We start from the raw sequence: 22,936 nt of genomic DNA, 5'->3' as shown, positions 1-22,936 counted from the left end.
GAAATATAGAGACGAGAATTTGAATTTGAGACTTATTTTTGGCACATTAATTTACAAGTTAATTTTAATGTAACGTACATTCACACTCAGCTAAAAACATTTAGCAAACAAAAGAAAACAAGCACAAAATGTCTGTAATTATACAAGAAACAAGTCGACAAAAATTTCGAAAAGAAAAACACCTGGAACTTCATCATAGAGGGTCATCTTGGCTTTTATCCGGCCTTTCTTCACCCCCGCTTTCCTGCTCTGGACAGCGATTCTCATCGAGTTGTTCCTCAGTCTCATTAGCGGCTTGTGGGGGAACATGTGATGTCGAACTTTCCTGTTGCTCAGATATCAAGCTGGTAATACCATTGTGTTTCATATACGTCTCAAGAGGAAGAGTTGCTACTTGTACAAGAGATATCATACTCACATGGTCTGGCCCTGCTTGTAAGTCTCCTTCTCGGCCTGGATGGGAATTCAGGTCTAGTATTCCCTTCCCAGTTTCAGCCAGTTTGCTTTGGCTCTTGGTTTCTGATTCATTTGCAGACTTGGCCTTGTTGTCTGAAGGATCAACGTGTGATGATACAAGCCTAGAAGTGCTGTCTACTTCTGCTTCATCCCTAGGGTTCCATGTGTGCTGGCTTCTGTACGCAATCTCTGCTTCCCGCTCTGATTGGCGTTTCTTCTTGTTGATCATCATGGTTTTAAAACGGCGTTTGACGGTCATGCACACGTTGCATGTGCATGTAGGCTTATGTTTGCCCTTTCCACTTGGGGGCTGGATGCACACAATGCATGAGCAGCCAGGACGATGCCTGGGATGTTTTGTTGTCGTAGCAACTGATGCAGCTTCTGGATTGGCCACACTGTCTCCGAGTATTGCAGCATTGGCCAAAGCATCAAGGCCAGAAGCTTCGTGCTCCGGGGTTAGCCTAGGGTCTGCCACTATTCTCCTTTTCTTGGATTCTGTAAAACAATACATTAATTCAAACATTTTCTAGATATATTTTGATGAGAAATTTGAACTTTTAATTTTCGCATGAAGAGTGTAATTCTACAAGAGTTGGGAGACTCGGGACCATAAATGTAGAAGTAAACGGATGATATCTGATCCTTAAAAATTAAGAGAGAATTAAGATGGCATCATACCCTTACACATTCTGAGAAAATTTTCCAGTTCCCTTGGGCTCAATTCATCTGGTATAGAGCACAAAGACCTGACGAGACAAAGTTAGAGACATGTTAAGCACTTCTGTTACTGCAAGAAATCTTGTAGAATAAAAGAAAAAATTGCTAACCTGCTTCGATCCCAAGCATTGTCTGCGCATATCCACTTAGATGAAAGTAATGCATCAGCTGGCAATCTTCGCCATTTAGAGCAACTATCACACTGCACCCATTGCTCTTGTTCCCTAAAGAATCAGAAATTTTCAATTGAATTGGTACAGGACAAATTGTGTAACGAGTCTAATGACAGAGGAGAATTTTCTCTTTGTACGTTCTTACCCAGTTGACCGGACTGTGAAAATACTCCTCTTTCCAAACACCGGAGGTTCCTAAATAACACAAATTTATAGTTATTAATAGCCATGCGATCTATGACCATCAAAGTAGCATCTATCATTAGAAATAACTGCGTACATATATCAACAGTATGTTCTCTAGTGACCTGGAAAATCTCAATGACAGCACTTACTTCATATTCTTCGAACTCCAGATCCTCAATCACAACAGTGCTTGGCTTGGAAGCTGGAGGTGGACGAAGCAAATCCTGAGCCTCTTCCCAAGTAAGCTTCAGCTCTAGAGCATCTTGGCTATCAATGAGCAACCTCTTACTCTTGGACCCTATATTTCTAGTTCTTTTCCTCTCAGGAACTAATGATGGCATCAGCAATCCTTCCCTTGTCCTCCCTTCCTGCTTCTCGGTTTTATTCCAGCTAATATCACCACTAGCTGTAGTCAAGTGTTTCGACAGTGCATTTAGATGGGGATCCATGCTTCCCTTAAGTGACTGAAGAAGGCCAGGGTAACCACTTATTACAGGAAGGTTCTCAAAAACACCCGAAAACAAGGTTTCACTTGAGTGAGGGCCATTCTGAATGGCAGTAAGATGGGTATCCTGTTTATTTTAATAACTTGCATATCAATAATATATTATCCATTTTGTTAATGTGACAATTGAAAGAGGCTTTTACCTGCATTGAAACAGTATTTGATGCTTTTCGAAACCCCATAATTAGTTTTCCTTCAGGATCCATACGACTGAAAGTCACTGTACAAAAATTAATAAAAAAAATATCGTATAAGTAGTGTAAAACATTTCTCCACCGCAAGTGGTTTTCGCTAATTACCCTGGAAAATCATTTAGAAAGACAATAGGGCCCAACAAACGAACTTTTTTTTCTTTTTTCAGAATGCACCATAATCAAAGGTCCAAGGTCCCAAAAGGCCTTCCAGTGGAGTAAAAGAAAATCCCAAATCTACAAACACACACACGCACTTGCAAAAACATATAAACTAAACAAATGCAGTCACAGAGAATTACCAGTATCTCCAGCCTGCAACTGCATGGACTGTATGCAGGGCGTCACACCCTCCAAAACATACATCCTACTGTTGTTATTCGGCCAGAATCTGAACTGAAACACCCATTCTTTTCCCTTCACATCTTGAATCCTTAAAGGAAGGCCCTCCGGTTGAGAGATGGGAGGAAAATATGCCTGCACAGTGGTTTATACTTGACTGTAACAAGAGCTTGTAGAGAAAAATATGGTAATGAAACAATAAAGATGACGGGTATGACCACAAATATCAGAGAAATGTTGGGGATTATAAACTAGAAAACTTACTTCAGCACAAGCTTTAGGGAGCACCAAACGACCAATTCGACCAGCATCACTGGCACTTAGCATTTTTTCAAACAAAGGAACAATTGTGGAATTTGAACTTGATCAAAGTTAAGGAAGTCACAGGCTGAGTTAGAGGGATAATCATGAAAAATTTCCTTATTTTATTTATAGTTTTGATGAGGTAGTAATTAACTTATGAATAAAGCAAGAAATGAAATATGGATACTCTCCAGATATTTGCTGTAATTCCTGGTCTGTAATCCTGGGCCAATAGCGGGGAAGTAGCTGATTCCGTCCCCGTCCTTCGGCAGGTGGCCTTGCCACACGTGCATGTGAAACCATTGTAGAATTTTCCTCCAAACCTGTGGAAAGGGCCAATTTGGGAGGCTTTGGAAAAAGATGTCGAGACCTAGCTCCTGGTGGGAGTGGAGAGGATGTCATGCTGTGTTCCCTTTCATCAACAATGGCACTAGGAAAAGGATTTTCTTTTCCCAAAGGTGAACCGAGGGTCATACTCAAATTTGTACGTGGAAGTGATTCATATAAATTATTTATCCCCAAGTTTGCCTTGAAAGCTTCTACTGTGGAAGCTTCAGCTGATCCATTGGATGCCTGATTGAAATTTGAAAAACATGTGCCTCCAATTTCACCCCCAGGAGGTGGAACCTCATCATGTTTCCATTTGAGCATTAACCCTTTTGTGTCGTTGTTCCGAAGTTGAAGCAAGTTCATAAGTCCATTACAATCTTTATTATTTCCCAACTGCACAAGCTTCAACTTTTCAACACTATGTCCATCCAATTGATTGTTTGTAATATTTGACTGCAGCTCACTCATTTTGGGCGTGCCAAGACCATCAGGCTTTTCATCACTTGAAATCTGTGTGAATGCATTTCAAAAATCATCACAGAGTACTAAGCTATATGAGTACACTTAAGCATGCAGCATGATACCGCTATAGTCCTAAATGCAGGAAATAACTGAAGTTTTGTGACGGTGGAGAACATCACAAGACTTTGGTGTTGTTCACCAAAATCAGACCATGGACACTTTGTCTTCCATACCAAGAAAGACATATGAATCCTTTTTGAGGCTAGGACTGTCACACCCCAAGGATCACTATAAATATCACAAAATTTACCACCATAACTGTATGTTAAGGTTGACATGGTTATAGAAATTGATCTTACAGGGTGAGGTCCCGAATCTTTTGCACATTTTATGCACTTCACACCACCACCGTCAAGAAGATCAAGAAGTAACGTGGAAGCAATGCATCCGCAATGTAGACGCTGCAGTAAACAAATTTATTGAGTGCAAATGGTTGAATGGAAGAGCCAAAGTAAGGGGAAGAAGTCAAGAAACCAAACACAAAGTTATTTCTTTGTTGGGTATACGCTCACCATGCCACATACTCCGCACTCCCTCCAACCGGATTCATTTGAGTGGAAAACATCACAATAAATTGATTGCTCATATGCAGACCTAGTGTCGACGCCAATTTCATATCACAATACCAGTCATAAATCTCTCATGTCATATTGCTATTTCAAATTTATATATAGAATGATAGCAGCAAGTAAGTTAGAAACAAACAACCATAAATGATCCACGCGAAAGCATTTAGAATACATGTTATCATAGCTTCTAAAATGCAATAGTATTCTACATTCTCTCCGTCGGAATAGGTGTTACCATAGCTTTACATAATTCAGTGGTACTGAAGAACTAAATGTATCTTAGATTTTAATTATCAACGTTTATTATTACATCAAATCGAATATTACGGGTTAAATTGTATTATTCATGTACTTTGAATAAATACGGATGTAAGAGGTACAACAAATAACAAATAAAATGCCAAAATAAACCAGCAAAATCGTGGAAAAATAAAAATAAAAATCCAAACAACAGCTACAATTTATCATGTAGCCGTAAAAAATAAAAATCCAATAAGTACATGAATTAAAAAATAAATAAATAATCCAAATCCAGAGGTGTAAAATTCATAAAGTTGAATAATTTAAGCAAAATCTAATGAACTAATTACCAGCACTTGAGACAGAGATTGGCGAATCCGCCAGATCGCAAAGCCCAACCTCTCTTCCACTCGATCGACGTCGAGGTCCCGCAGGCAGCGTTCATGCAAGTCCGCCGCTCCATTTCCGCACTTAAATTCTGTAAATTTTCAACAAATTTCAATCCACTCAGAAATTAATCCAAAAAAATCCCCAAATCTAATCCTCACGATTTCGGAGAAAGCAAAAAACCGAAAATTGACCAATCAAACAGCAAAGCTACGAACAGAGAAGCACAACGGAGAAGAAATCAACCTCAAGCTTGCAGCTTTCAGCTGAACAGAATCAGAACTGCTTCATTTGAGCAGATAGGAGTGGAAGGCGGCGGGGGCGAGTCTGCTACCACTCTGGTTTTTCGGCGGCGGGGGGATTGGTGTTGGATCGGCGATTTTGCCGTGAAGCAAGCGGCGGAATGGTCGAAGACTTGGAGTTGAAATTGGATTCCGGCGAGTTGAGAGATGGATAGGCGGTTGTTGGGTAAGGAGAAGGGGAGCGTGTGCATGCAGAGTTGAAAATTGAAATGAAAAATGTACAAAATGCATGCACGATGATGATTATGCTTCAAGACTCGGCCAACTCGCCCACCTTCTCTCCTTTTTCACTTTCACTGTGTTTGGACGTGGAAAATAAGTTTAGAATTTCAACAAAAGTTGAAATTCATAAATCTACATGCATCAATCTTTTTATTTAGATTTGTAAATATGGAAATTTATTCATCCAAACCACCCATCACCGTCACCACTGCAACCATAATCACCGCCACCACATAATTATCATGTTGGAATTTCTTAATAATCTTAAATTATTTATCTAAATGCAGTGTTACTTATCATTTTTGCTTGAAATTTAAACCAAAAAGAAAGGAGAAAATATTGACTTAAATAGAAAATAGAAAATAGACTTACATGCAGTTGATATGACACCGTACTTTGACAAAACCATGAATTAAATAAATTTGTTTTGTGAGATAAATTCGCTGAAGAATCGAGAGAAACTTACCTTTAACTAGTAGATCTATTTTGTGAGACTGGAAAAACAAGAAAAATTTACCTATCGAGCTTCCACCTTGATTTGCAACATTTTGAATTAAATACATTAGCCTTGTGAGATATAGCTGAAGAATCAAGAGAAATTTAGGTAGATCTGCTCTATGAAACTTAGTTCACGATGTGAGAAAACCTTACCTATCACATGAATTCCCTCATGAGCTGAAGAAAGTCTTCAAAATTTGAACTATACAGATTCACTTTGTGAGAGTTAGTCGATGAAGCGAAAAAAATTTATTTACACTTGACATATCCACTTTTTGAGAAATTGAGTTCTCAAAGCTCTAAGTGACAAAATATTACGTGCCACATGACTGACAATGTGATTCGAAGAGAACATTAAATTTGATTTATTTTACAAAAGTGAGTTGATGAAGCGAGAGAAACGTGTTGCAGCAGTAACGTAAATTCTAACTAATTAAAATATTGTCAAAATAGATGAAGATGTAGCCAAAGTTAGTTAAAGTAATATTTCCCTCTCCGCATGTAAGTTCAAATCATCTTCCGAATAGTCTAGGTTAGCTTCAAATGAAGATGTATAAATAAAGCACGATTATATGTTTTCATTTTCAAATTTGACATTATGTGATGTACGAAGAATATCACGTTGGTGATATAAGTAAAAAAAGTTAGCATGAAACGTTGGTGATATAAGTAAATTATCAATTGAGAAATGCTAATGAGGCTTTCTCAAAGTGGTACTTTCTATGAACTCTCTGTCATTTCATAGTTTAACATTAATTCCGTACCAATATTATAAAACATCATGTCAAAAGCATGAGATGACAAAAATCCATAAAAAGTATTATTTTTAAAAGAATCTCCTTAACATTTATCTTATCCATTATACAAACGACAGCAGGAGTAATACCAGAAAATGCGCGTCGAGGAGCTTTCCTATCCAATTGTGCATGCAAAAAAAAAAACCAACTACGATCACTTTTACTACAATTTAGCGGTATTTCTGTTAATTTGTCAGAAGACCAGATTATGTGTTGCCTCAAGTTTGCGTCCTTTAGCATTTAGAGAGTCTCCGCACTGTCAAACTCTGTGGAGTTTCGCGATGGAATGATTAAGCAAATCGCAGCCGTTGACTTGATTTTATATTTATGACGCCATAATAGTAGGTGGTGACGGTATGTGAACCGGATATGTGGGCACCTACCAAAGTGCTGATGGGGAAAGGGCAACGCACGCGCTCTGTGGACCGAGGAGTCACGCCGCAACCGAACATGCAGCACGTGTTAGGGATGTCGTTTTTAGACTAAGAAAAACGAGTGGGATGACGTTGACTAATTGTATTGGCTAATGATTGAAACCATGAATGATTAACATGTTAATCAGGAGACTAATCAAAAACAAAAACGACAATTAATATGAATTAGTTGAGGACCTTGAGGTTATCATTGAATATTTTACAGATGGAGGTGTAACAACTCAAATAAGATATGGTTTTCTCCATCTCAAACGCTGTTTATGGGTTGTAATAGGATTGTGGTACATGCAAATTACAATTAGTTGAGGAAATGTTCATAACCAACTAAGCTAATAAAATAGACTAACTTGAATTGAGCTGAGCTAGAAAATTCAGTTTAGTCGGGCTAGCCCTGTACGTATTTCTTATGTTGAATGCCAAGAAGGAATGCGTATTGAGAGTTAGGGATGGGTTGGAGAGAAACTTTGGGATGTTATATGTTCGATTACAACTGCAAACAAGGTTATAGTCTCGTGAGATTTTTCTTCTTCAATTCTTTTTATAAAAGCGGTAACGGAGAGGGAAGAACAAACTTATGACCTCGAGTGTAAAGGTATGTGCTGTAAAATATCTGAGCTACAAGTCTTTTGCCTCTTCCTCACAGTATAAAACTATCTAAATTCGAATCTGTCTCTTAATAATTTGAAATCACTCATACCAAAATCCAAAAATATTTGAGGCCCAATGGGCCTTATATGGACCACCGAAAGTGAGAGAAGGGAGGAATCCAGGCCCAAGCCCAACCCAAGGCGCGAAGCAAATGACTCCGATACCGTAGGCCTTATCTAAATTTCCGGCGCAATTTACAGAGAGAATCACACACCTTTGCTTCTCAAACAATCCACAGCCATGGCGGGAATGGCTACCTCCTTCAACGTCTCCTCCGCCTCCTCCATCCTCAGCCGTCCGTCGCAGCTTTCGTCGCTTTCGTTCTCGTCCAAGCCGTTCTTTCTTGCCATGCGGAGTTCTTCCCGAACCCCCCTGCGTCTCGGATTTCCCAGTAAACTCCTTTTACTCTCTTACTCTTCGATTTTACTTGTTGCTGAGTTAAATTCATGTAATATTGGTTCTGGGTCAGTGAAATGATGCTTGAATTGTGAAAATTTCAGGGATAATGGCGTTTTCCAGCAACGATATAAAAGTGGGTTCCAACATTGAAGTTGATGGAGCTCCGTGGCGAGTTATAGGTAATTATATTATCTTCCTCTTCTAATACTCTTTTTTTTTTTTTTTGATTTTTTTTGAATTCTTTTTTTTAGTTTAAAGACTTAAAGTCGAAAATTTTGGACTTTGTTCTTATTGGGTATGTGAACATATTGAGTTTTAAGGCTGTAATTCAATTTTATTATGTTTCTTTTTGTTTGATACTTACCAATTTTAGTACTAATCTCATGGCATTTGTGTTTGTTTTCGGGTAAATTTTACGGTAGACATACTTTAGGGAGCTTGCCTTTTGAATACCATGATGGTAAGCTGATATGAAAACCTTTTTCTTTCTCTGCGTCATGCTTTCGAATCATGTCTTTTGCTTCGGGTAGGGGGATATTGGTACGTCGAGAGTTGCTTGTGAAGTTCGGGTTGAATATAGGTGTACTCAATTGCCATTTGCCTCTATAACTGCGGTGTCTGTTTTTGTCTGACTAATATTCCCAATGAGGAGGTTTTTCTTTTCTTCAGGGAAATGACTATTTCCATGATTCATTACGCAGTTGAAGCTTACTGGTTTGCTGTCTGTTGCCTTATGTAGAGTTTCTTCACGTGAAACCTGGGAAAGGGGCGGCATTTGTAAGGACCAAAATGCGCAATTATGTATCGGGAAACACTGTTGAGAAAACATTTCGAGCTGGAAGCACGGTAATGTTTATTGATCAATCATTATTTCTGTGTTCAAATGTATTTGAAGTTTAATATAGTATTTTTTTGCTAACACGTATAACAAAGTCAGCTAAATATGTAGCGTATGACATGGTCTATTTTTGTATTTTTTGCAAGCAGTTTAATCTCAGAACCAAGTTTATATATTCATCTTAACTGATTGTGTGGCATACTTAAGTTTAGTTGTCTTCAAACATACGACATTGTTTAACTTTCAGGTTATATTTGATATCACTTTGTTGTTAAGGAAAGAAAGTTTTCATTTCAAGCATGGAGCGCGTAAAAGTGAATATGGTAGATGTCTATACAATGACATATATACCTTCCCATGTTTGATTGTTTTTGCAGATTAATGAGGCAAATATATACAAGGAAACAAAGCAATTCGTATACAAAGATGGTCCCCAGTTTGTCTTCATGGACCTGGTATTCTTCGTCAGAGTTTCTAATTTACAAAATTAAAGAGCTGTTATTGGCACTCCAAAACAGTCGCCATGCACTCTAACCAAATGATAGAAAAAGGGAAGGAAGAGTGCATGATGACTATTGTGGAGTACTTAAAATTGAGTATTCGGGACAAAACAATGCTCCTCACTTCAGTGTTTAAGACGCATAGCATCTATTCCTGTTATCAAGGAAGCTAGCTGATTCTATTATCTTTACAAGATATTCATAAATATCTTTATTTTTCTATCTTAAACATTTTTTTTCGTTCACTTGTCTCAGACTACCTATGAAGAAACTCGTGTAAATGAATCAAGTATTGGGGACAAAACAAAGTGGCTGAAAGAGGGCATGGACTGCAATTTGCTTCTTTGGAATGATAAAGTACTTTCCTTATTCTCTTTTAGCTATCCATTGCCTTTCAAGCTATTAAATTTCCAGTTTTTTCTGCGAAGTTCATTATGCACTAGATAGATTGTGCCAAGACGGTTATTTTTTTCCGAGATGCAGCTCTTGGGCACTACCTAATGAACTTAGAGCAGTCTCAAGCAGTGTATTTAAAGTTATTGACGTATTGTGATTATACAACTTAGATTCATGCTGAGACGAATCGTGATTGTTTGTATCATAATTGTGGTCTTTGAAAAGCAATCTGCACTTTTTTTGTGTGCTTGTAGCTTATCGATGTTGACCTCCCCATCACAGTGCAGCTGAAGGTGGTTGATGTTGATCCCGGACTGAAAGGTGACACAGCTCAAGGTAATGCAATTTATGTCCTCTTGCAAATTCCAAAGGACCAGATTTAGTATGCGACTGGTATAAATATCCATCAGTCCATGTCTTGTTTAGGGACATGAAGGCTGGTAAAATGCCACCAGACAAAAATGCCATTACAGGGTTAGGCCGAGTAGATTATTTGCCTAATTGATTTCTCGGGTTTTAGAAATACTTAGAACCCGCTATTGCACCTTCTCTCAGACGAAAAGTTTGGAGAGAGGAATATCTCCTCTTTGTGGAATATCCATGTTGTGTTTGCGCTTTTCATTACCAGCAATCAAAGAAGGGGCCACTCATATACGTTTTTGAAGGTCCATTTCCGTTTTCTGCTTCATAAATTCACATATCTTCTACCTTAACTTTGCGCAGGAGGTGGAACAAAGCCTGCAACTCTTGAGACCGGTGCTGTTGTCTTTGTCCCGCTGTTCGTAAATGTAGGTGATGAAATACTGGTGGATACCAGAACTGGGCAATACATGACCCGAGCTGAGAAAAATTAGTAAATTTATGCCTCAGAGATTTCATAGCGTTGGCCGGAAATTTTTTGTATTGTATTTTTGTTTACCATGCGGAGACTTCACTGCATTTGATGATAGAGCCTAGAAATGTTATATCTGTACATCAAGTTAGTGGCATGTTTTGTTAACCCTTCAAACTCCTGCTGGCATTGATTGGCTTATTTGAAGAAAGAAATGAGCATGAGCAAAGTTTTCTCATTGTTGAGGTATTTTATTAGGAATTACATATCTCTTCAATGCGGAGCCATAAACGCTACAAGCGCCGAGGAAAGTCCCTGGTCGATTCAACTCATGAATTACAGGGTTGTGCGATACTCTACTGGTTGCTCTACCACCTTCATCCATGATGCTCAAAACTAACAATGCGTCGAATACCTTTCCCTCAACACACAGGCCTTGAATCACATTGTTAAAGGTGACGATCCACGGCGAAAACCCTGTTCGAACCATCCCCTGCAAGCTGACCAGAGCTTCATCCATCTTCTTTCCCATACAAGCACTCTGGATCATGAAGCCATAGGTGCTAGCATCGATACCCGAACCCGAATGCCTGCTCCGCATTCTCTCAAACACTTGGTGTGCATCTTCCAAGAGGTCTTTTTCCTCCCATGATCTCCTACACAACCCTCTAACGAGATTGTTCATCAATCTCTCCTCCACTTCAAAACCATTTTCCACCATCTCCTCATAACCCTAATCGCATTCCGAATTTTCCGCCATTTCAACAATCTATGCAGCAAACTGCCGTAAGTGATACAATCTGGAATGCAGTTCATCTCCTTCATCTTCTTCAACACATTGAGCCCCTCCATTGGCCTCCCTTCCTTGCAGTACCCATGAAACAGAGCATTGAAGCTCACCACATCCAGAATCAATCCGATCTCCATTGCCTCATCCGATCGACCCACTTAGCAAAATCCATCGACAACAGCACTGAGTGTAAATATTAGGTTTTACTTCATCTTTTTTATTCTCGTCAGCATATCATATGCATCCTCAACTCTCCCCACATAGCATAACCCCTTCAGCAAGCAATTGTAAATCTGAACTGTTGGCTTCAATCAACCCTACCCATCACCTCCAAAACCTCCATAGCCCTCGCAATTTACCCCTCTTGCACAACGAATTCACCAGGACAGTGAAAGTGGGTTCAAACAGTATAGTTGTGTGAGTGGACGTACGAATGACGTGATTCTTTAGGCGGACACAAGAATTTTATCGTTTATTAATGCGAAGCATGGTACGAAAAAAACTTACTTATATCGAGAAAGTTACCATCTTACATTAGTATTCAAATTACTTATGAATTGTCATGTGTTTTGGTTTTTTTCTAGTTCGTGAATAACTTGAGAATCGAGATACTGCAATAGTCACATTCCGTTGTGATTAGCGGTTGAATCCCCACCAATCACTAGAAGTTTGCAACATTTCATGTATGAGTAGCATGTAAAAATGTGCATAGAACAGGCACTTACAAGAGGAATTAAAAACATGGAATGAAACCCCAAAAGTTATACAGATGTTGGAAGTTCAGACAATACATAGAGTTACTAATTCTCAAATGTTGCAACTTTCAAAGGCGTACAGATCTACTAAATGTCTTCCAAAGCCTGGGGTCTTTGGCCTCTGGGATTGGGAAGTCCTTCTTTTTGCCACTCATTCTTCTCAGAATGGGTTTGATCATCTTCTTCAGAACCTTGTTAAACCCCGAGCCACGTCTCTTCTTCGTAACCAAATGTGGCGGTGATGGTGGTGGTGGTGGTGGTGGTCGTGACGGTTCTGGTGGACCCTGAGTGAGTAAAAGAGGAAACTCAGACCGAATATACATCGGCTCGGAGAGACTCCGACGCAGCATTGCCTGGTTGAGTTGCAAGTCTACGGAGAGCCTCTCGAATTGGTCGAGCAGAGAGCTCTTGTCGTCCCCAAACTTCCACATTTGCACTTGATTTTTTGCTTCAACTACTTCTTTTATTGCCTTCTTTGCCTCCACCATTTCTGCACATTGATAGGGGCAATGGCAGTGAGAGAGTACTAAATAATATGGTTTACTTTCTTTTTGATGTGTAAAAAATTAAAGTTTTTTAACTAAAATGGTCTCTAAGATTGTCATAATTCATCATTTTGATATTTGAGATTTAAAATCAATATAAGTTGTCCCTGTTATTGTCCACCGTCAATCATTCTGGTCACTATATGAAAAATCTCCGTTAAATTAAGAGTATTTTTGTCAAATCAACCCCTCCACTTAAACTAGTGGTTTATTCAGTTTAACAGAAATTTTCCACATAATGATCAAAATTATTGACTGTGGACAATCTCATGGACCACTTCTATCAAATTTAAAGCTCAAAGACGAAAGTTAGAAATTGTAATACTATCATTGATCATTTTAAATAAAAAGCCAAAAAATAAGGACTCGGATTCATTTGAAGTCTGCAAGGAAGCAAGGAATATCACCAACATGGAATCTGAAAAGGCTCAGATTTTATGCAGTTGGTTGCAGTTGTCCAAATATAATTGCTCCAAACAAAAGAGAGGTAAATGTAGAGAACATTAATATGGGAAAAGGATCCTCTCTGGATCCCTTTCCATCAAATTCAGCTAGTTTGAGATTTGAATTGTTGAAATTTGATCTAACGGTTACAAACAGAGAACATTTTTAAAAGTTATAATAACCGTAACCGTTAGATCAAAATCCAATGTCTCAGATCCCGAATTAGGTGGATTTGGTGGAAAGAGATCCGGAAATGATCCCCTTTCATTAATATGTACCACATTAATCTAGGGAACTTGTACGGTAAGTATTGCACTAGACAAAAGTTCTAAAGTGCACCAGTGCATTAAACTGCTGAATTTTTTTATAAAAAGAGGAAAACAAAATAAAGAGTGTGGGATGAGGGAATGAAAAGATATAAAAAGAGGAAGAAAGAAAATCCTAACCCTGATAGTCATAATCTAGCCGTTCAAACACTAATTTGTCCTATACACTTGTCTATTGCAGAAAAATCATGTACCATGAACAATTACAATTTAAGATGTTGTGTTTTTATTCCATACATATCAAAGCAAAACTCTTTTCACTGTCGAAGGCTTATGCAGCACAAAAGTAATCAAGATTCATTTGCAATTGCTTTTTCTGGTTTATGGTTTTTTTCTTTGTGTCTTTTCTGTTTTTTTATTGGTCTTTCTAGTCAATATAGATACTTATAGACACTTCTTTTCTTCTTTGAACACTCGTACTTATTTATGTCTTTTAATATTTTATTTATTTATTTAGCTCGACGGGTAAAATAAACAAGAATGCATAGAAAATTTGTGTGCAACATTCACTTCTTATTTCAATATGGTCCGACGATGAAGCAGATGTTCGTACTTTAATAAAGAGCAAATGTCGATTTATTTATTTAGTTCGAAGGGTAAAATAAACAAGGATGCATAGAAAAGTATTGTGCAACAATCACTTCTTATTTCAATATGGTCCAACGATGAAGCAAATGTTCGTACTTTAATAAAGAGCAAATGTCGATAGTTTTCGGTAATGTGCTTATGATCACCAACAAAATGTACAAACATACTATTCTTGCATTTCAAAAATATTGTTGTGCGTTCTTTCTTTGTTAAAAAAACAAACATCCTACACAAAAAAATTATGTATTTCAATAATTCAATTATGGAGCAGACATCCCTTAGTTATAACCAACGATGTATTATATGTATTTATAACAGGTAAGTTATAATTTAATATCAAGCTCACTATTTATATCTGTTAAATCCAAAACCTATGCCCAAGTTTTTCAAACAATTTTGCAAATTTAGCATGGACCTCCTTTGGGATGCCAAGTTTTTCCACAGTCCAACCAATGCCCTAAGCCCTAGGCCCGTACGATTCCATACAAAAAGCCCCATAATCATTCATATCATAGTTTTCGTTTTTTTTTTTATTTTTATTATTACAACATCTCTTTTCTTTTCAAAACGATAGATTTTATTAATCAATTCGAATAACAATGTTTACATTCTCGGTAAGAATATTGAATAAAAGTTTAAAAAACAATAATCTTCATCTATGACATCACACACGCGGTTAATAGAAGCCGCCGAGCGAGCTGCCCTATTAGAGCAAGCCCAGCGTTGGGTTTGGCTCGGGGGACAGGCTCGAAAACAAGGGCCCGAGGGCCGGTGGGAGGGCTCCAGCGTGGGCTAGCTCGATGGAAGGTGGAGGCCCGAGCTCTAGGCCCGTGGGGGATTGCCAGCCCGAGAGCCCGAGGTGGGCGTGACGTCAGGCTGACGCCAGGGTGGCGTCAGCGCAATATTTAATTTTTTTTGTGTCAGGCGCGTGCACCCCACCCGCGCGTGGGGGCGCATCGCTGACACTAAAATCAGAAGAAAAAAAAAGCTGTCAGTTACCGTTGGGAAGCCACGTGGCTTCCCACGGTGCGTTAGATCTCAACGGTCACTTAATTTGGACCGTTCGATCTCAACGGTAAAAAAAAAAAAATTAAGTCAGATTTAATATCAACTGTTCGATCTGAGATCAACGGTGGATATTAAAATGCTTTATAAATAAAAAAATAAATGAAAAAATAGTTTTAAAAAACTGAAAAGTTAGCGTTGTGACACGTGGCACAATCTGGAGTGTTGGAATTCAAATTTTTTTATATCCAACGGCAGAGATTAATTAATTGAATAAAAATTTAAAAAAAATTGTAAAAAATTCAAAAAAATTCAAAAAAATATCTGAAAAATCTGAAAAAAAATTGTAAAAAAAATTGTTTTTACTTTTCTATAAATTCTTTCTCATTATCATCTACATTACACAACAATTTCATATTTTCTCAACTACTTTCAATCACATTCCTTTCTTTGTCTCAAAGTTTGAATCCATTTTTTTTCAACAAAATGACCACTGGTGCAAGTACGAATTGGTCGCTTATTGAAGATGTTGCGTTGTGTACTAGCTGGGTTGAAGTTACTCATAGTTCACTTACGGGTAATGAGATGCAGTTGCGAGAAATGTGGAGTCTTATTCATACCAATTTTCTTGAGAAAATTGGTGGGAAAAGAACCAAAGAATCGATGTCCAGTCGTTGGAAATTACTTAGCCAATCGTTTAGTACGTGGAGAGACGCCTTGGCACAAGCTAGTAGTAATATTCGAAGTGGGGAAAATTACTCGGATCAGGTAACAATATATTATTTATTTGATACCCAAATTTACATTATAATTATTTGTTTGTATTATTTATTTGTTACCTACATAATTTATTATTTATTGTTTGTATTATTTATTTGTTACGTACAAAATTTATTATTTATTGTTTGTATTATTTATTTGTTACCTTCATAATTTATTATTTATTGTTTGTATTATTTATTTGTTATTTATTATTTATTATTTGTATTATTTATTTGTTACCTACATAATTTATTATTTATGGTTTGTATTATTTATTTGTTACCGACTTACATTATAATTATGTTGTTTGTATTATTTATTTTTTACTTATTTTCATTATAATTATTTATTTGTATTATTTATTTGTTACTTATTTTTATTGTGTAGGAACTTCAAGCACAAGCTTGGTACGCTGCCAAAACCAAAAGCAAAAATAAATCATTCAACCGGTGGGAATGTTGGAATATTTTACGACACGTGGCATGCCGTCATTCGTTAAAAATCTGATGGAAATCTATCCTCAAAGATTGTGAACAGATTATGACACGTGGCGCGACGTGATTGGTTAATAATCTTATCAGAAATCCATCACCAATAATTGTATTATTTTGTATTATTTAATAATACTTCGGATAATGACACGTGGCGCAACGAGAACGATTAAAAATCTTATCCGATATTACAATTAAAATTATTTTGTATTATTTTATAAATAAAAAAAATACTAATATTTTATTGCCTATTGACAGGGCTATTGAAGTGTAACGGTGGAGATGCAAATTCTATTGCCAGGGCTATTTACTGTTCATTAAGGGCAGTTACTGTTCATTAGGTGGATTGAATAGTGTATTGCCAGGGAAAGAGCTCCAACGCTGGAGTTGCTCTTACAAGCTCGGGGCGCAAAGGCAAACTCAATGGAAACCAGTCGGAGTAAGCTAACTCTCAAATATAAAGGTTTATTTAAACTTTGAGCATGGATATTAGAGCACATAAAGCATCTCGGACAGCGTCAACTTCCATGCCGAGGCTCGGCTTCCATCAATCCGCACGTCCTCCAGCCATTTGAAACCATCCAGCACTGTTCCTCGTTGCCCACCACGTACCTCGTATCATCGTCACCCCACTTCCGCTAGCAAGATTAAAGCACTTTAATCCCTGGACCCCCCACTCCTCTTCGTTTTCTTCTTTTTTTTTTTCATTTTTTCCACGAGACCCAACACAAACTGCCACCTCCCTCCCTTCATTTCCCACCAAAATTTAGCCATTAAGCTCTCCAACTCATTGCATGTATTGATGGGAGTTCTAACAAAAAACCCGCAGTAATGTTCATTTTAACGAAAGATTATATTTTTACACTAAAAATTCAATCTTGGTACTATTCACCTATCCTTTATTTTGTTCTTATAGTTAAAACTAAAAAATTTCAAGTTTTTTTTCATTAGTTTTCCTTATATTGATAGGTAATTTAAAACAAGACATGACATAGTTCGGAAGAGCCATTGCCATGACTTTTAGTAATACTTCTTTGCCCCCATCCAATAAAAATTGTTCTTCCCATCCATGAATTCGGTGAAGAAGATTGTGATGTACATTCTCGCCGAAATATTTTATGAAGCCCACAACACCACTATTTGGCCAAAAGGACATCACGCTGGCTAGATATGGTACCCCTTTTGGCCCTTTTTTTGAGACCTTGCTCCTCAGTTGCAATAATTGATTTAAATTCAACTGCTAGATTTGAAAATATCCAACATTAATATAACTAAATTAATCAATAAATTTAAAGTATAAACTTAAAATTAATAAATTATTGAGATAACTATATTTAGCCTCTTCGATTGGAGATAGTATTTGAGTATACATGACACTTGAGACTATAATTCTGAACATAATTACATTTAGGTCTTGGCCTAAGACAAACAAAAAGGGCAAAAGTGGATCTCCCTGGCTCATCCCTCTCTGGAGCTTTTGATGCAACCGCAGTGTATGCTCACCATCCTATTTATCACTGTTAAATGAGTTTGACTTTTAAGATTTGTGTTTATCCACTACAGGAATCTAGAAATTCAAACTTATATAACGATGATAAATAAGATGGTGAACAATAAACATACATCACACTAAATAATGATGAACACAAAACTCCCTACACCGTTTATTACAACGTTGTATGTTAGTAAAGCATTCCTGTCACGTGTCAGAAAGTGTCCAATTTGCAGGAATCCCAAAGCTCTCATGACTGTCTGCAAAGAATTATATGTTACCACATCCGCATCGTATCACAGGTGGCACACTTGGCAGTTTGCCACGTGTCAGAAAGTGTCCAATTGGAGCTCTCTCTACGTCTTCGAAGAAGCTGACTTCGACGCCAACCCTAGCGTTAAGTCTCTGCAAATCACAGTTTCCCCAATAACCCTAAATTTCAATCCAAATCTCTAAACCCCAAATTGAAATCCTAACACAAATTCATAAATCCTGCAACTTTATCCCCAAAATGCGATTGTCCGGATCGGGGTTCGGATTAATTTCTACGGTTTTGGCGCGGAGGACGTGAATCCGATCAGAAAACGAGCTCCAAATTCCGAATTCAATGTATAGAATCGGTTTTCTGGCGGTGTTATTCATCGTCTTTGTCGTCGCCGATGCTTCTTCTTCGCTCTCCAAGCACAGAATTTTGATTGGTGAGCCTCAAAACGACAATACGACAGTACCAGTAACTCTCTTTCCCTCTCCAGATTCTGAAATTCTTGTTTTTTAGTTCAAACTTCGAAAATTTACTTGTTTTCGAAAACTTTAGGGCAAGGGCAAGGAGGGTTCTCCGGTGCCTAGTCCGCTGCTGCCTCCTACGGTGTCAAGTTCTGGTGAAAATGGGTCGGATACTAAGCCGGTTGATGACCCGAGTAAGGAGAAAGTGGAGTCTTCGCAACCCGCGAAGATTCCGAAACCGAAAGTGGATGAGGGCCCCAAGGTGGGTTTGAATAATGATACTAAAAGGGGTGAAGGGAAGGATGTGGAAACAGAAATGAAGGATCCAGAGCCTGCCAAGACATCGAATGATGATCCGAAGCCGGATACCGACAAGGTGAAAGATAATCCAAAGGAGGACACTGACAAGGTGTTGAAAGATAATCCTAAGGAGAAGGGGAATGAGAAGGATAATCCAAAGGAGAAGGAGAAGGATAATCCGAAGGAGAAGGAGAAGGATAATCCGAAGGAGAAGGAGAAGGATAATCCAAAGGAGAAGGAGAAGGATAATCCGAAGGAGAAGGAGAAGGATAATCCGAAGGAGAAGGAGAAGGATAATCCAAAGGAGAAGGAGCAGGATAATCCGAAGGAGAAGGAGAAGGATAATCCGAAGGAGAAGGAGAAGGATAATCCGAAGGAGAAGGAGAAGGATAATCCGAAGGAGAAGGAGAAGGATAATCCGAAGGAGAAGGAGAAGGATAATCCAAAGGAGAAGGAGAAGGAGAAGGATAATCCGAAGGAGAAGGAGAAGGAGAAGGATAATCCGAAGGAGAAGGAGAAGGATAATCCGAAGGAGAAGGAGAAGGAGAAGGATAATCCGAAGGAGAAGGAGAAGGAGAAGGATAATCCGAAGGAGAAGGAGAAGGATAATCCAAAGGAGAAGGAGAAGGATAATCCAAAGGAGAAGGAGAAGGAGAAGGATAATCTGAAGGAGAAGGATAATCCGAAGGAGAAGGAGAAGGATAATCCAAAGGAGAAGGAGAAGGAGAAGCAGGAGAGCTGCGCTGGGTTAACCAAAATCAAAACATGTGCGGTCAAGGATGTGGTGGTTGCTTGCATTAAGAGCTTCAGTAGTGGTAATGCACATAACTGTTGATACTATTTCACTGACATTCTACACTATTTGATTTACAAGAAAATGTGCAATATAGTTTAAGGGATATCTATAATGGTTTTACAATTTAGGATGTTGAGATGGAATTCAAAGATGAAAACATTTTGGTGACATTGTTTTGCTTGCTTGAGTATACTACATTGGAATACTTCTCGAGTACATTTGTGCTGTTGTTAGAACTTAGAACTAGTTATTGGTTGGTTTGTAGTGTCTACTGAGTCAAAATCAATACTTCTTATTTATGCAGCTGCAAATGGTCGAAAGTCATTTCTCGTGAGCACTATATGTAACACATTTTTTTGTGTGGAAAGGCATTGCCATTCAGTACATGTTCTATATCACAATTATATAGAAACTTGGCTTGCTCTATGACAATAGGCTTGGTAGTAAGGCTCTTCTTAATTAAGAAGTTTATAAACATGATATCTGAACCATCAATCTGTAAATTGTTAACACATTTCAGTTTTGATTTATCGATCAATGCCGCTGGGCTCTAGGTCACTATGTCTGCAAGATTAGTTTGAAATTATCTGGGGATTCTGTTGGATATTAAAAAGCTTAAAGGCGCCCCCCTGTGTCAGTTGCATATCAGACTTGGTTTGATGTAGTAGTCACATCTACCACAATCTTGCAGACTGTTTCTGTGACATTTCTAAATATTTAATGCTTTTTCCAAAATTCTGGCTTACATTGTTGCTTTTCTTTGGTTTTTGCTTGGTCGGCCATGATTTGGGCAGTTTATTGAAATCTTTTGGACTTTAAAGGAAAAAATTATGGCTAACAGAGTTTGATGAATATAAAGAGCAGAATTAGACCCGATTTCAGTGTCTAAGATGTATCATAAGCTATGTACATCTTACAAAGCTATTCTCTGATGGAGAGGTATTCTTTGAAGTCTTCATGATAAAGTGAGATGTTAAATTTCATTTATGCCATGTGAAATTGCATCTACTCTTCATCACTCCATTTTGTATGTTATTTATTAAAGCTGTGGATCAGAGTGGTGGAGATCAATCAATACCATCTGAACTCATAATTATTAGTGAGATGAAAAACAATAAATTTATTTTATCTTCCCATGTTGCAGGGTCCAAAGAAGTGGTCATTCTGGTTCAAAACGTAGGAAACAGCACTTTGAAGGCAACCCTTTCTGCCAATGGTATCAGCAAGCACCTAGAGATTCACAAACACCAAAACGGAAAGGTAAAGATCGTTGGATTCTGCCACAGTGTTCTTAGGATAATCATCAAAGCTTCAATATTGGATGACAAATGCTGTTGTATCCAACAGTGAAAGGTCAATGCACATAAGAGAATTCCTCGTCTTAATTCTGCTACTTTGTTATTGGTTTTGCCTGGTTGAGTGTTTTCTGTGGTGATTATATAGCTTTTCTTTCTCTTTTCTTAAAAAAAAAGTAAAAATCTGAAATTACCAGTCTTGCACCTTTTCTTCTTTGCGTGGGGTCTCCGAACACAAGAATGGCAATCTTTTTGTAATTCTGTGGGATCAGCATATATTTTTGGATTGGCCTGAATGTGTAAAAAGGGGAAAGAAATATGATCAATGAGAGCCCATTTGGTAATGTGTTTTTCTTATCGACAAAAGAAATTTAAAGAGGAAAGGAGCGTGGACCGGAGAGACGAAAACAAAAGCATAGGCTGATAATTGAAAAATAAAAACATTAAAACATAAAAAGTTAAATTTGTTTTAGATGGAAAGTTGGGAATACAGTATAAATTATGGCTGTATGTCGAAGGGAGGTGGAAAAGTTTGTGAGATGGACATACAGTCTGCACTATCAGTGTTCTCCTTAGAACCTTAATGTTGAAGGAACCCTGTTTGTGTTTAGATGACCAGCTGAATTGATAATACCATGCAAAAGACTTTCCTGGATGCATGACCTTACTACAATGTCTTACCTGCTTTTGACGGGTTCATGATCTGGTGTCATGCATGAACCATGGAAATTATACTTGTGTTTTTCTGTCACTGTTACGTTGGGAGCTTACATTCGCTTTTTTTTTTGTTTTTCTGAAAACAAAGTTGTGCCGTTTGTTAATTTGTTTTTGCAGGTCAATATATCAATTGATCCGGGTAAAAGCACCAATATAACATTAAATGCTGGAACCGGAGAATGTAAGCTTCACATAGATCCTCCCCCTCGGGCGTTTCCTTCTCTCAAGACCATAGCGACCCCAATAAATGGTGCCTACTTCTTGATTGTTGCAGTGCTAACTTTTGGAGGAATGTGGGCTTGCTGCTTGATCAGGAAGAGGAAAGAGCGTACTGGAGGTGGAGTTCCATATCAGGAACTTGAAATGGGATTGCCAGAATCTGTTCCAGCAACTGCCATGGAAACGGCTGAAGGTTGGGATGAAGGTTGGGATGATGATTGGGATGGAGAAAATGCGGTGAAAACACCTGGGGCGCATCTGGGAAGCATCTCTGTGAATGGCCTCACATCGAGGGCTGCAAACAAAGATGGGTGGAATGATTAGTTAGTTTAGAACAGCCAAAAGGGTGTCCTGAGTAGAGTTTGCCCAAAAGAAGGTAAGACCGATGAGCACAGAACAAAATAGGATCGAGATACAGAATGTAAAACCTTTATTGATAAACTGCGTCGTTGAAACAAGCGGTTTCGTGTAATAGTGAGTTCCCAGAAATTAGGTCTGTATAAATGATTCATTTTCACTGTAACTGCAACCTTGAAATGTTTACGTGACCCGTTCTATAAGCAAATACAACTATACCAGTTCAAGAAATAAGTTTGGGTAGAAAAACATGCAGAGGTTGATTGTTTGGATAATTTCTTTCGCGTCAACATAATCTAGTAGTTGGATTTCTTCGTACTTTTAATATAGCGAGTTATCTAATTTAGACACTAAACGTGGCCGTTATTCTTCCCGGGCTTCCCCAACTACAGCTCGGGCAATTTCTTGCAAGCTAAGCCACTAAACCTACAAAGCTCCAGGAACCTATTGCTAGAAGCAAAAATATAAACAGTAACAGAGAAGCAAAAGCAAGTTGTATGGAAAGCGCTTTGTGGTCGAACTCCACGCTCTCCAGAGCTAC

The 22,936-nt window shown here is 38.1% G+C and overlaps 3 protein-coding genes and 1 pseudogene across 5 annotated transcripts; 2 read left to right on the top strand and 2 right to left on the bottom strand.

Moving 5' to 3' along the window:
- Window positions 1-18: 18 nt before the first annotated feature.
- On the bottom strand, window positions 19-5,502 carry LOC137745113 (B3 domain-containing transcription repressor VAL2). 3 transcript variants are annotated; one of them, XM_068484995.1, is made up of 14 exons: window positions 5,171-5,502; window positions 4,888-5,015; window positions 4,241-4,322; window positions 4,028-4,129; window positions 3,064-3,716; window positions 2,838-2,934; window positions 2,534-2,708; window positions 2,184-2,260; window positions 1,685-2,107; window positions 1,495-1,544; window positions 1,287-1,400; window positions 1,138-1,205; window positions 419-954; window positions 19-325 (listed from the first exon to the last, which is right to left on the bottom strand). In XM_068484995.1, exons 2-14 carry the CDS (start codon window positions 4,998-5,000, stop codon window positions 194-196), a joined length of 2,622 nt encoding a protein of 873 aa, XP_068341096.1. In that variant the 5' UTR covers window positions 5,001-5,015; window positions 5,171-5,502; the 3' UTR covers window positions 19-193. The 3 variants fall into 3 exon arrangements, with proteins under 3 accessions (XP_068341096.1, XP_068341095.1, XP_068341097.1); XM_068484994.1 differs by having other exon boundaries at window positions 19-954; window positions 5,171-5,497; XM_068484996.1 differs by having other exon boundaries at window positions 19-954; window positions 1,685-1,999; window positions 5,171-5,497.
- A 2,505-nt stretch (window positions 5,503-8,007) lies between these two features.
- LOC137745859 (uncharacterized) lies at window positions 8,008-11,028 on the top strand. Its single transcript, XM_068485890.1, has 7 exons — window positions 8,008-8,216; window positions 8,326-8,403; window positions 8,964-9,070; window positions 9,440-9,517; window positions 9,818-9,919; window positions 10,213-10,294; window positions 10,682-11,028. The coding sequence occupies exons 1-7, from the start codon at window positions 8,066-8,068 to the stop codon at window positions 10,810-10,812; spliced, it is 729 nt and encodes a 242-aa protein (XP_068341991.1). The 5' UTR covers window positions 8,008-8,065; the 3' UTR covers window positions 10,813-11,028.
- LOC137744234 (pentatricopeptide repeat-containing protein At1g09900-like) lies at window positions 11,026-12,823 on the bottom strand (annotated as a pseudogene).
- A 5,569-nt stretch (window positions 12,824-18,392) lies between these two features.
- Window positions 18,393-22,581, top strand: LOC137745669 (uncharacterized). The gene is made up of 4 exons (XM_068485665.1): window positions 18,393-18,718; window positions 18,803-19,826; window positions 20,952-21,067; window positions 21,937-22,581. Exons 1-4 carry the CDS (start codon window positions 18,596-18,598, stop codon window positions 22,360-22,362), a joined length of 1,689 nt encoding a protein of 562 aa, XP_068341766.1. The 5' UTR covers window positions 18,393-18,595; the 3' UTR covers window positions 22,363-22,581.
- Window positions 22,582-22,936: the final 355 nt, after the last annotated feature.

This window comes from Pyrus communis, chromosome 9 (assembly GCF_963583255.1).
Source record: "Pyrus communis chromosome 9, drPyrComm1.1, whole genome shotgun sequence".
In the NCBI taxonomy this organism is placed as follows: domain Eukaryota; kingdom Viridiplantae; phylum Streptophyta; class Magnoliopsida; order Rosales; family Rosaceae; genus Pyrus; species Pyrus communis.
This window is presented reverse-complemented; position numbering and strand designations above follow the sequence as displayed.